General features: G+C 44.9%; 1 protein-coding gene across 2 annotated transcripts in view; it reads right to left on the minus strand.

The window, feature by feature from the left end:
- Positions 1–12767, minus strand: part of POLR3A (RNA polymerase III subunit A) — a 51841-nt gene that overhangs the window by 33842 nt on the left and 5232 nt on the right. For both annotated transcript variants that reach the window (XM_086680104.1, XM_086680105.1), the window contains exons 6-10: positions 5359–5598; positions 5088–5250; positions 4773–4909; positions 3349–3452; positions 2339–2480 (exon numbers count right to left, since the gene is read on the minus strand). In XM_086680104.1, the coding sequence (XP_086536230.1) occupies positions 2339–2480; positions 3349–3452; positions 4773–4909; positions 5088–5250; positions 5359–5598 (786 nt within the window). The remainder of the gene's footprint in view (positions 1–2338; positions 2481–3348; positions 3453–4772; positions 4910–5087; positions 5251–5358; positions 5599–12767) is intronic.

Raw genomic sequence — 12767 nt, forward strand, 5'->3', positions numbered from 1 at the left:
GACAAAAAAAATCCAACCCGACCTCATTGGAAGAAACTGAGCACCAACTTTTTCCTTCCCAGACTGACAATAAAGGAACAAGAATCAGGCATTTATGCTGCCTTTCCTTCAGGCGCTATATTTTTGGATAAACAAATAACCGTAGTTAACAAGAACAGGCTCTTCATTATAAAAATGATAGGTATGGAGGGGTGCCTGAGTGGCTCGGTGGGTTAAGCATCTGACTTTGGTTCAGGTCATGATCTCATGGTTGGTGAGCTCGAGCCCCATGTCTGGCTCTGTGCTGACAGCTCAAAGCCTGGAGCCTGCTTCAGATTCTGTCTCCCTCTCTTTCTGCTCCTCCCCTGCTCACTCTTTATCAAAAATAATAAATAAAAGATTCAAAAAAAATTTTTTTTAATTTTTTAATTAAAAAAAATCTTTTTTAATGTTTATTTTTGAGAGGAAGAAACAGAGCATGAGTGGAAGAGGGGCAGAGAGAGAGGGAGACACAGAACTGGAAGCAGGCTCCAGGCTCTAAGCTTTCAGTACAGAGCCCGACGCGGGGCTTGAACTCATGAGCGGTGAGATCATGACCTGAGCCAAAGTCAGGTGCTTAACCGACTGAGCCACCCAGGGACACTCCCCCCAAAATTTTTTAAATAAAATGATAGGTATGGAATATGAAAGGCATGATAAATGAGAAATTCTTCATTTTGCAGCCCCAATGAAATAACACGGGCAATAATTGGCCATGGATGAAGTCTTTAGATAAAAGGTTGGTAAGGAAACTTTCAAGGGAGGCATCAGGTTGAAGTATCTGACGCTCTAACCTTCTCAACATAAGAAGAGTGGGGCAGCCAGACAGCACGCCCCTCCTGAAATAAGGTAAGAAGCAGCCAGTGCCACCTAAGAGTCATTCTTGCCAGAAGCTGAGCCTGAATCTGATCGCGCCTCGAGTACTGCCCAGTTCAGAGGGATAAAAGGAACAATAAACTCTTAGTGCCATATGCTTACACACACACACACACACACACACACACACACACACACACACACACACACACAACATGAGACATCGTTTAGGACAAGTGACCTGTTTTTTTTCCAACAACGACACTGAAATTACAAGAACAGGGGGAGGGGAGATTGTTGTAGAGAGACTGAGGACCTTTATCAACCAAATGTAACATGCAGACTTTACATCCTGATTTGGACAAAGTAGCTGCGAAAAGACAGTTGAGACCCTTGGGGAAATGTGCACATGGGCTGTGTGCTAGACAACAGCAGGGAGTGAGTGTTCATTCCGTGTGGTGTGACAATGGCGCTGTGGTTGTGTGTGTCTTGCACAAGTAAACTGTTTGACTGAGCCACCCAGGTGCCCCCATCACACACGTGAACTGATCACACACGGAGAAAAGACCTGGCACCTGGGTCATCAAAGAAAGAAGGGAGAGAGAAAACAGGTGTGGCAGAATCTTGGAAAATTATTCAATATAGAGAATGGGAACATATGAGTTCATCATAGTATTCTTTCTACTTTTGTATATATTTGAAATTTTTCAAGCAAAAAACCCTTTACTTTGAAAATGTCCCAAAGCCAAGCAAAAGTTTCTGGAAAGGGAGGGATTTTGTTCACCTCCCCAGATCCCCATGATCGTAATCCCATAGTCATAAAGTGCTTCTTCCGTATTTCCACGCTTAAGTCAAATGACTGATGCAGCATGTTCGTAAACTGAAAGACCAAATCTAGAAAAACGCTAACTGAAGAGCCTGTTTAAATGCTGTTGCAAATGCTCGTGGATTTAACGGCTTTGGAGATAGGAGAATTTATGAATATTTAACGAATTAAAGTTGCACCTCATTTCCATTTTAAATCTCCAGAAAAAGGAACTGCTGTTGTTGCAAAACTAAATCACTGAAAAAAATATGCTCCAAGGTCTTCATTGGAGGGCCACTGTGACGAAAAATCTCCTAAGCATTTTAGTTCCATAGTTAATAAGCCACGTTAAACCCCAAGTCAACTTTCAGCTATATCTGTTTTACATAAGTCTGCGTACACATATATATGTATATATTTTCATTTGCAAGTGAAATCATGCCAGTTACTTTCATGCCAATTTTCAATTAGTTCCTTTCTGTTTTACTGTTGAGTGCGGATTTTATAAATATTAAAAACGTTGAAGGGAAGCTTAAAATGTAAAAGTTTCGCTCAAACTAAAAAGTGAAGGAAGAGAAAAATCAAAAGTGACAAAAAATTTCAGATTACCGGCAATCTTAATTTTAGGAGTCTGGAATTTAGCATGCCCACACAGCAGACTCCCACCAACAGAAAATAAAAACAGAATCTCACACTCACCAGATGCGCCATAATGCTCAATTTGTGCAGTGAGGGCTGCCGATTGAACAGCACCACATCTCCATCTATGAGGTGCCTCTCCACGATGTCCCCGTACTTGAGCTCCTGAGCCATCTTTTCCCTATTTCCGTACTTCAAAAACCTACACATGTGATAAGAAACGTGATCTGTGAGAACAAAGCTCCCTCACCAAGGTGCTCCCTCTTCATGTCAGGATTCAGTCTCTAAAATGATGGATATTTCATTGGATCAAAGCTGCCTCCACAAGCCATTAAACTATGACACAGATACGTCCTCATTTTGTAAATGTTAAATATGAGAAAATTATGTCTTAGAATCACAAAAATGCAGTCATAAGTCAGCTTCTCCCACAGCACCCTGTTGATATGTTTTGTCTGCTGTTTGTCTCAAGAGATAAAAAGGCACCAGAGATCAGTGAAGGGTCAGAGCTGGCCAAACCAGTGCCCCCTAGGCTGTGAGTAGAGTCAAGTAACCCCAGAGAGCCCACACGATGTAGAAAATGATTGGCTTGCACACCCCCACGTGTTCTGTCTTCCTAGATCCAACGTTAAACGCAAGGGAACAAATAGACATTTTGTGTATATGCAACGAGTAAGCACAGCAAATGACATACCTAGGCTCACTACAATTTAAACAGTATTTTCCACAGGCTAAAATGTCACAAATGCCGGATTTTGGACGACATTCTTTGGCTGAATATGGCGACCTCTGTCATGAGAAGGTCGTTACACACAGCTAGACTGAGACAGCTTGGGGCGCCTGGGTGGCTCAATCAGTTAGGCATCAGACTTTGGCTCAGGTCATGATCTCACAGTTTGTGGGTCTGAGCCCCACGTCAGGCTCTGTGCTGACAGCTCAGAGCCTGGAGCCTGCTTTGGATTCTGTGTCTCCCCCCCAGTCTCTGCCCCTCCCATGCACATGTTCTGCTCTCAATAATAAATAAATGTTAAAAAAAAATTAAAAAGAAAAATAGATTGAGACAGCATTACCTTTTCATCTGTGTGTGTCTCTGCTGAATGAAATTGGCTCCTGGGTGAACTTCAGGGCCATTTCGAACCAGTTTCCTCAAAAAGTTGATGTTTGCTTTGTTCACCTGCACAACCACGATAGAAGACACAAGGAGAGGCTGTTAGCTTTCCGTAAGCTAGCACACTATACTGTACTGTGTCTCAATCTTTACTTTCCTTGAGTGATTCCAGAAGAAAGAGAAGAAACTTGTTTATCTCCTGCTGCCTAGAGTCTTGGGTTTAACGACAACAGCTGATTGGCACACAGGCACCCGGGTTCCAGTCCGAACTCACCACTGGAAGGGTGAAATGGCCAAGTCCTTTCTGGCCTTTGGTTTCCCCATTAGTAAAATGAGTGGGCTGGACTCAGCTGAAAGGACCTTCCAGAACATTCTATGAGCAGTTGGCAACTTTACTAGCAGTGATTTACCATGGGCTCCCGAGGTTTAAAAGCTGTGGCACCAGCACTGTTAGACCCTGGTCTGCAACATCATGTCCCATGATCTCTTGGACAACAGTCTCGTGAAATACTGTCTGAGAAGGAAACTCTGGATCATTAGTAAATCAACTAAGGATACTTTACACAAGCTTTACCAGAAGCTTCCATGATCTGGGCTAATTATGAATCTCAAAAGCAAACCCGAAGCCAATACCTTCCTGCTATCAGGCCTTGCATTTTCTATACCTCAGTTACTGTAAAGGCCATTTTACACTCATGATGAGTGTGAGTTAAGTGTAAAGTGGGGCAGCCTTTCTGGCTATGCCTCAATAGTCTTAAAACACCCCAGATATTGGACTCGATGGTTGTTAAGGCCTTAAAAATAATAATCTATCCCAAGAAAATTAACTGGGTGTGGTGTTTATCATTTAGTGGCCTTATTTTATTTTATTGCTTTTTAAAATTTTCGTTTATTTTTGAGAAAGAGGGAGAGACACAGACAGTGTGAACAGAGGAGGGGCAGAGAGGGTGGGAGACACAGGATCTGAAGCAGGCTCTAGGATCCGAGCTGTCAGCACAGAGCCTGACGCGGGGCTCGGACCCACGAACTGCAAGATCGTGACCTGAGCTGAGGTCAGATGCTCAACCAACTGAGCCACCCAGGCGCCCCTATCATTAGTTATTTTAAAAGAAGAGGTAAGAACCAACACAGGAAGAGGTCAAAGACCATACTCCTTGGAGAAGTAAGTTAGAGAAGAGATGTCTGACATAAATGTGAATATATACACACAAAGGCAGACATCTGTGTTTGTGTATGTTGCAGACACTACATGCGCTGGTATATGCGTCAGACTGGAAGATAACACGCACACCTCGGGATTTTCCAACTGTCTACTGTTTAGAATCTCAAAATAATAATGTAAAAGACTGGAGTCAAAATAGAATCGAGCGGCTGAATGGTACTTACCTTCTCAGGAAAAGTAAGAATTTTGGCCACGTGAACTGGCACGGCTACCTCATCAATCCTGAGGTTGGGGTCAGGTGAGATGACTGTTCTGCCAGAAAAATCCACTCTCTTTCCTGAAAGGTTGCCTCTAAATCGACCTAAATCAATAAAAATAGGCTATAGGTCTCTGCAGCACAAATGTATGCTGTTTGGGGATATAGTATGACCACAAACAAGAAAATTCTGTAATTTCCAACTAGATACACTAGACATGCTCCAAAAAAAGGGTAACAAAAGGCAGAAGACTGTCTCTTGCACATCTTGTTGGAAACGTACCCTGTTTTCCCTTTAGGCGCTGGACAAAACCTCTGGTCCATTTCTTGGGCGCCATGTTGAGGGGGATGCCCGAGAGCTCACTGTTAATGTAGAGGGCGCACTGCAGCTGCAGGAAATCCCAGTCTTCCATGATCATCTGGGTCTTAGCTCCTGATATGCGATGCTAAAAATGAGCAGAAATAAAGAAAAAAAAATTATCCTGGGTCAATCTTTCTCGATAAGAAGGGTTTGCATAGATACACTCCTAAACCTGGGGCTTGGAAATACTGACCTTTTTGATGACATCATTTAGGAAAATGATTTCTGTCAGTTTCATTGTCAGATCATCTTCATTGGTGCCAGACTTCAAATCACTCACGACGGAGGGTCTGATACACAAAGGGGGCACTAAAAGTCGCGTGAGAATCAAATCAGAGGGCTTTCCAGCTTCTGGGTTCATTAGAAGTAGAGGGACATCTTCAGCTGGGATTCGTTTAAATAAATTCAGAACTACTAAGGGATTCAGGTTTTCCTATGGAGAGCAGGAAAGGAAGAATGGAGACACACGTTAACTTCCCACAGCTTGGGCACGGGTTTACTTCTCCGTGCACTCTACCTGACCCATCACGGAACTCAGAGTAAGTACAAACATGGGCAGAGATTTCTGTTGGTAACACGCTACACTGGCAGAGCCCTAAACATGTGTATACCTTTCCTTCCAATTATTTAATGCCAGTAATTCCACTTCTCATAATTATTCCACAGGGTCTGACTTTAGAAGTCAACACAGAGATTTGGCTATAGGGATGTTCAGTAAAGCCGTTAATAGCGAAGAATTGAGACTGTCTGATAGGTTGCTGGCTAGACAAAATCATGGTATATCCACATGTGAGCAAGCATGAAGCCATTAAAAAACAACATTACAGGGGCGCCTGGGTGGCGCAGTCGGTTAAGCGTCCGACTTCAGCCGGGTCACGATCTCGTGGTCCGTGAGTTCGAGCCCCGCGTCGGGCTCTGGGCTGATGGCTCAGAGCCTGGAGCCTGTTTCCGATTCTGTGTCTCCCTCTCTCTCTGCCCCTCCCCCGTTCATGCTCTGTCTCTCTCTGTCCCAAAAATAAATAAAAAACGTTTGAAAAAAAAAAAATTTTAAAAAAAAACAACATTACAGAAATGTAGCCACTGTTATGGAAGGTGTTCATAAGACATTGGTAAATGAAAGAAGTGTGTGTATAATATGATCTCATTTTGGGGGAAAATGTACATCTGTAGAGAAAAGAGAAAATGTACGTTTAGCGAGGCGTTAACAGTACCGTCTGCAGGTGAATGGAATTATAATCACTTCTTCGTTTACATTTCAATTTTCTACAGTGAACTTATATTGCCTTTGTATTAACTTCATTTAATAGAAGTGCTATGCTACAACAACTCACTTGTAATACAAGAACTATACAAATGATCAGAGATACCCAAAGACGAAAGTTAAGAACAGTCAGCTTGTGTCTTGTTGCTGCTTATTACATTTTCTTGGGATGAGAGACTGTGTGACCAAGAACACGTTACAACCAGAACTTACTATGCGGAACTTAATGAAATAGGGAGCAAAACCAAGAAGAAATGTTTGAACAGCCACTGCCCTTAAAACACTGTCGCAAGAGGAAGTTTCCATGGTCCTACCCTGGAAGAGATGGCAGTAGAGTTGGGGAGAAGGAATCCTGCCTGACGTTTTGCAGTCTGGTCCCTGCTCACAGAATTCACCTCCCTCAGCTTCCCTGTCCCCCAGCAACAAGCACCTCATGGCCACCTGAAGCAGTTGGAGGAAATCTAAAACTAAGAGCTTAAGGAACAGGATGAAGGCTGAATGTCACCTGTAGTACCAGAGTCGTGCCAGACAAGGACATCACGGACATCCACGATGCAGGGGGGCAAGAGTGGCAAGAGTCACGAAACAACAATCTCCCAAGGGACACACGGAAGTGGGCCTGACTTATTGTTATGTGACAGGAAACAGAAGTTGGGGACCACTAGAGAGACAGAAGGGCTGTTTGGTCTGAGGCGGAATATCCCAACAGCTAGGGCTCCCTGGTGGAGCGTGGGCTGCCTTGGGTGGTGGTGAAGAGAGCACCGTGTGCTCTCAGCGTGCTGCTCAGTCTGCCGGAGATGCTGTGGAAGGCATTTATACCTGGTGGGGAGGCAAGACTGATGCCATCTATGGAAAAACTCTTATCTGCAGGTCCACCAACCCCTGGATTTGCATTAAAACTGGGACTGGATGGGGCACCTGGGGTGGTTCAGTTGGTTGAGCGTCCAACTCGACTCTTGATTTCAGCTCAGGTCACAATCCCGGGATTGCGGAATTGAGCCCACGGCAGGCTCCATGCCAAGTACAGAGGCTACTTAAGATCCTCTCTCTCCTTCTTGAGGGTACTCTCCCCCCCAACACCAAAAAAAAAAAAAGAGACTCTCTATCCCCCTCTTCCCAGCTTGCATGCTCTAAAAAATGAAAACAAATTGAAAACAAAACAAAAAATGGGGAGTGGATATACACTAGTCGTCTGGAGATAGAGTCCAGAGTTTTTGTTCAATTCCTAAAGAGGTCTGTGAGCCAGGAAAGGTCCAGAACCACTGCTCTATGGTCTCCACCAACTCAAGAATGCTATGCTACCCATAAAGGCATACGGGGTTCCATGTTCCTGGAAATTAAATGGGTAGGTAAACATGTCAGGATGTGGATCATCCTGAGATCAATGAACTTCAGGGCAATATGTTCGCCTGTCTGCACAATGCCCCTCTCCACAAAAGGTAAAAGTAAGTCACTGATGCTTTGTTCACTTCAGGTTACTAAGTGGTTCTGAGGAAGGGCCATTCGGAATCAGGCAAATGGTGAATTCCTGTTTTGCCCCCTCCCTTCTTCCACAGCAGGTATAAGAACCAGGATGAGGGGCCCTGGGTGGCTCAGTCTGTTAAGTGTCTGGCTCTTGATTTCAGCTCAGGTCACGACCTCACGGTTGGGTTCATAAGATCGACCTCATGTTGGGCTCTGCACTGATAGCATGGAGCCTGCGTGGGATTCTCTCCCCCTTCTCTCTGTGCTCTTTCCCCAGCATGCACACATTCTTTTGAGATATAAACTTAAAAAAAAAAAAAAAGGCAGGATGAGCTGATGGTCTCTGATGAGTCTGGAGGCCCCCACACTGTCCAAGCACTGTGAGTGGCATCAAACAGGGCCTCAGAAAAACAGATCTTGTTATAGACCACACTTAAAAGAGAAACCAGCAGAAATGTAAGATGGAACACAGGTGCTATGGAGGCACAGACAATGGACATGTGGTTGAGGAAAGAGTGAGGTCAAAGGGTCCGGAGAACAGAGGTGTGCCGGGCTGCAGGGAAGAAGCCAAGGGAAGGGAGAGTTTGGTAAAGAGGGGAAGGGAGCAGGCTGAGTAAAGCCAAAAGGACATGGAGTCTGAGCCTAAATGTGGAGGGGGAGGAAACCTCATCTATCCTCACCATGTCTGTCATTTTTTTTTTTTAAATAATTTCACTATCATAAATTGAATCATATAGATGCACTAGACAAAATTGCATTTATTTGTTTTCGAAGTTGATTTATTTGAAGTAATTTCTATACCCAAAGTGGGGCTCGAACTCATGACCCTGAGATTAAGAGTCACACGTCCTTCTCATTGAGCCAGCTGGGCACCCCTGTCATTATTCTCATACTGTCAGTAGCAGCGCTAACTACTGCAACTGGGTAATACGGTCTAAGCACTTGCTCTGCACCAGGCACTCTGTTAAGCACTTGATCTGGAATTCAACTCTTAATCCTCACAACAGCCTTAAAGCAGATACTCTTGTAATCCCTGTTTAGAGTTACAAAACTCAAGTCCAGGTTGGGTCACGTGTCTAAGGTCACAGAACAAACAAGCAGCAGAACTGGGCTCTAATCTTGGGTCTGACTCCAAGGCCAAAGCTCTTCACCACTACCCTAAACCACCTCTGGGGCATCAATCTGGATAGAGTGGGGTGAGATACACGGGGGTGGCGGCAGTGGGGGAATGCCCAGGGAGCCAAGCTCGATGCTCTAGACTCTGAAATGGGAGGGGTTACCTCCAGGGCCGAGTCATTTAGGAAGGAGACTCCCTAAACAAGATGCCTCCCAGGCCGTATGGGAGAATCGTGCTACTCCCTACTATGGAGAGTGTGTGCAGCAGAGACAGTGGTCACCCGTCCCGGACAGAAAGCTGGCAGGGGGCAGTGGTGGGCTGTCAAGGATGCTGATCCAGGAGCGGCAGAGTGCGTGCAGGGGCACCCTGCAAGTCAGGCCGCCCCCAGGAAAGCCCAGGCACCCTTCACACCCATGACCAAGGCTGCTCACCAGGCTCCTGAAAGCTTTCTGCACAGCCACCAGCCTGGACAGTGCCTCTCTCTCTTGGGTTGTACAAGGGCCAAGACCATCTTTCTCAGCCCGCCCGCACTTCCTCTGTAGCAGCTTCACCCTTACTGCCTTTGAAGACATTTCTGCCTGAATCAATTGCTGACACCCTCTCTCCCCATTTCCAGAACACTCCCCTTTCCCAGACATCTGCACGCACACTTGCAGCCCCTGACCATTCTTATTGCGTGCACTGACTCTGGCCTCTGGCTCCTTTACCACCACCAGGTTCACGGTCTGTTTTCTTTGTACCCATTCTGTTCCCCAGTCAAGGCATAATTCACACATACTAAATTCCACAAATCCTAAAGAGACTGACACGCTTCTACGCATATATACCAGACACACACTAGTGTTCCGATCAAGATGCAGAGTATTTCCATCTCTCCATAAAAGGACCTTGGTATTTTTAAAAAAATTTTTATTTTTGACAGTGCGAGCGAGCACGAGCAGGGGAGTGGCAGGGGGGAGAGAGAAGCCTGAGCATGCTCTGCATTGATGGCAGAGAGCCCCATGGGGGGCTCAAACTCATGAACCATGACCTAAGCCAAAGTCGGACGCTTAACCAACTGAGCCACCTAAGCGCCCCAGGACCCTGATACCTCTTTTCAGTCAGTACCAAGCTCTCACCCCAGGGGTAACTACTCTCCTGATGTCAATCACCACAGATCAGTCTGGCCTATTGCTGGACTTGATCTACGTGGAATCATACACTACGTACTCTCTTGTATATGCTTCTCGTTCTCTGCAGGATTCTGACCTTTGGCCAGGTTGCGTGTCACGAGTTCACTTCTTTCATTATAGCATAGTATTCCATCGTGTGGATCTATGACAATTTGCTAGGGGCACCTGGGTGGCTTAGTCAGTTAAGCGCCAATCTTCGGCTCAGGTCATGACCTCATGGTTTGTGGGTTCGAGCCCCGCGTCGGGCTCTGTGTTGACGGCTCAAAGCCTGGAGCCCGCTTCAGAGTCTGTGTCTCCCTCCCTCTCTCTGCCCCTTCTTGGCTCATGCTCTGCCTCTCTCTCAAAAATAAATAAACATTAAAAAAATTTTTTTTTATGACAATTTGCTATGCTCCCGCTGACAGGCATTTGGGCTATTTCCAATTCTGGCTTTTAATAATAAACTTGCAATGAACATTCTCATACAAATATTTCTGCAGACATATGCACTCATTTTTCTCAGGTATGTACTGGATTAAAATTGCTCAATTGTTGGGAATGCAAGCTGGTGCAGCCACTCTGGAAAACAGTATGGAGGTTCCTCAAAAAACTAAAAATAGAACTACCCTACGACCCAGCAATTGCACTACTAGGTATCTATCCAAGGGATACAGGTGTGCTGTTTCGAAGGGACACATGCACCCCCATGTTTATAGCAGCACTATCAACAACAGCCAAAGTATGGAAAGAGCCCAAATGTCCATCAATGGATAAATGGATAAAGAAGATGTGGTATATATTACACAATGGAGTATAACTTGGCAGTTGAAAAGAATGAAATCTTGCCATTTCCAACCACGTGGATGGAACTGGAGGGTATTAAGTTAAGCAAAATTAGTCAGAGAAATATCCTATAATATCACATGACTTCACTCATATGAGAACTTTAAGAGACAAAACAGATAAACATAAGGGAAGGGAAACACAAATAATATAAAAACAGGAAGGGGAACAAAGCACAAGAGACTCATATATATGGGGAACAGAGGGTTACTGGGGGGATGTGGGAGGGGGGATGGGCTAAATGGGGAAGGGGCATTAAGGAATCTACTCCTGAAGTCATTGTTGCACTATGGGCTAATTTGGATGTAAATTAAAAAAAAACAAACAGCTGAATTGTATGGTTAGTGTAGGCGTAACTTTGTAAGAAATTGTTAAACCGCCGTTCAAAGTAGCGGTAACCTTCCACACTATCAATGTGAGTGCTAGTCACTTCACGTCCTTGCAAGCAGGTAGTTTTCAGTTTTTTTTACATTTCCATTTTTCCGTGTGGGTATAGTTATAATTAGTGATTCCCTGATGACTAATAACATTGAGCAATGTTTCTTTGTTTACTGGCATTGGAATGGACGCTTTGGGACGTGCCAATTCAAGTTTTGCTCCCACTGCTTAAAATCAGGTTGTATTTTGGGGCACCTGGGTGGCTCAGTCAGTTAAGCGTCTGACCTTTGATTTCAGCTCAGGTCACGATCTCATGGTTTGTGAGTTCAAGCCCCACACTGGGCTCTGCATTGAAGTGCGGAGCCTACCTGGGATTCTATCTCTTTTCCTCTCTTTCTCTGCCTTTTACCTTCTCTCTCTCTCAAAATAAATATAAATTAAAAAAAATCAGGTTATTTTTCTTACTGATTTTTAAGGACCGTTTCCTGGATACGAGAGTCCTTTGTCAGATATATGAATTGTGACCGCTTTCTCCTAAGCCGTGACCTGCCCTTTCTCTCTGGTAATGGGGTCTTGTGAAGAGCAGTCAGGCTGTCCTACAATTCTGTCATTTATTCACCACGAACCATTCACCACCTCAAAGCCTCTGATGGGGCCACGCTCCTCGGAGCAGGACAGCTCTACACCAAGCTCTCAGTTGTGTCTTTTCTCTAGCACTCCAGCTGCCGTGGCTTGAGTCCTCTCTGTCACTTTGGGCAGGGCTGTCTCAAGCACTGCTGAGGATTAAATCAGAGGCAATCCATGTGAAGAGCAAGGAACAGGTCCTGTCCCTCTCAGCAGTCCCTGAAGGTAAGTGCTTTCATTAGCACTCTCTGGTCTTTCAGAGCCTCAGCCTCAGAATCAGCCGAGGCATTGCCGCCTGGATGTGCTGAGCTCAGTACCCTCGATTCTGTAAACCCTACTCCTGTTTGAAGACCAGAACAAACCACACCTTTCCTCAGTATTTCCCAACCAAGTCCAAAGCAACACGTTCCTCCTCCTTTCCCACCGTACTGTACTTCCGGTCTCTGCCACTCAAGTGATGGTTAGCGCCCTGGCCCAGGATGTCAGTTATCTTTTCAGACTACTTGCTCGTGACACATCTAAACGGTGGGGTCAGTGACAACAGACCCACTCTCTTACAGTTCCTGACACTCCCCATATGACTGACAGAATTTGGTACTCAGTAGCCACTCAACTGATTTGTTAGTTTTGTATACTACCAGTTCTGGATGGTACTGTGTGAATTCAGTACTAATCGAAATCAAAGTGAGGCAGAACAGGATACTTCATAAAGTTCTACTAGTTAAGCCTGTACCAAGAAAAGTAATGGGAGTTACCTACAATTT

The sequence above is a fragment of the Puma concolor genome, chromosome D2 (genome assembly GCF_028749965.1).
Source record: "Puma concolor isolate L17-30 chromosome D2, mPumCon1.1.hap2, whole genome shotgun sequence".
Taxonomy (NCBI): Eukaryota; Metazoa; Chordata; class Mammalia; order Carnivora; family Felidae; genus Puma; species Puma concolor.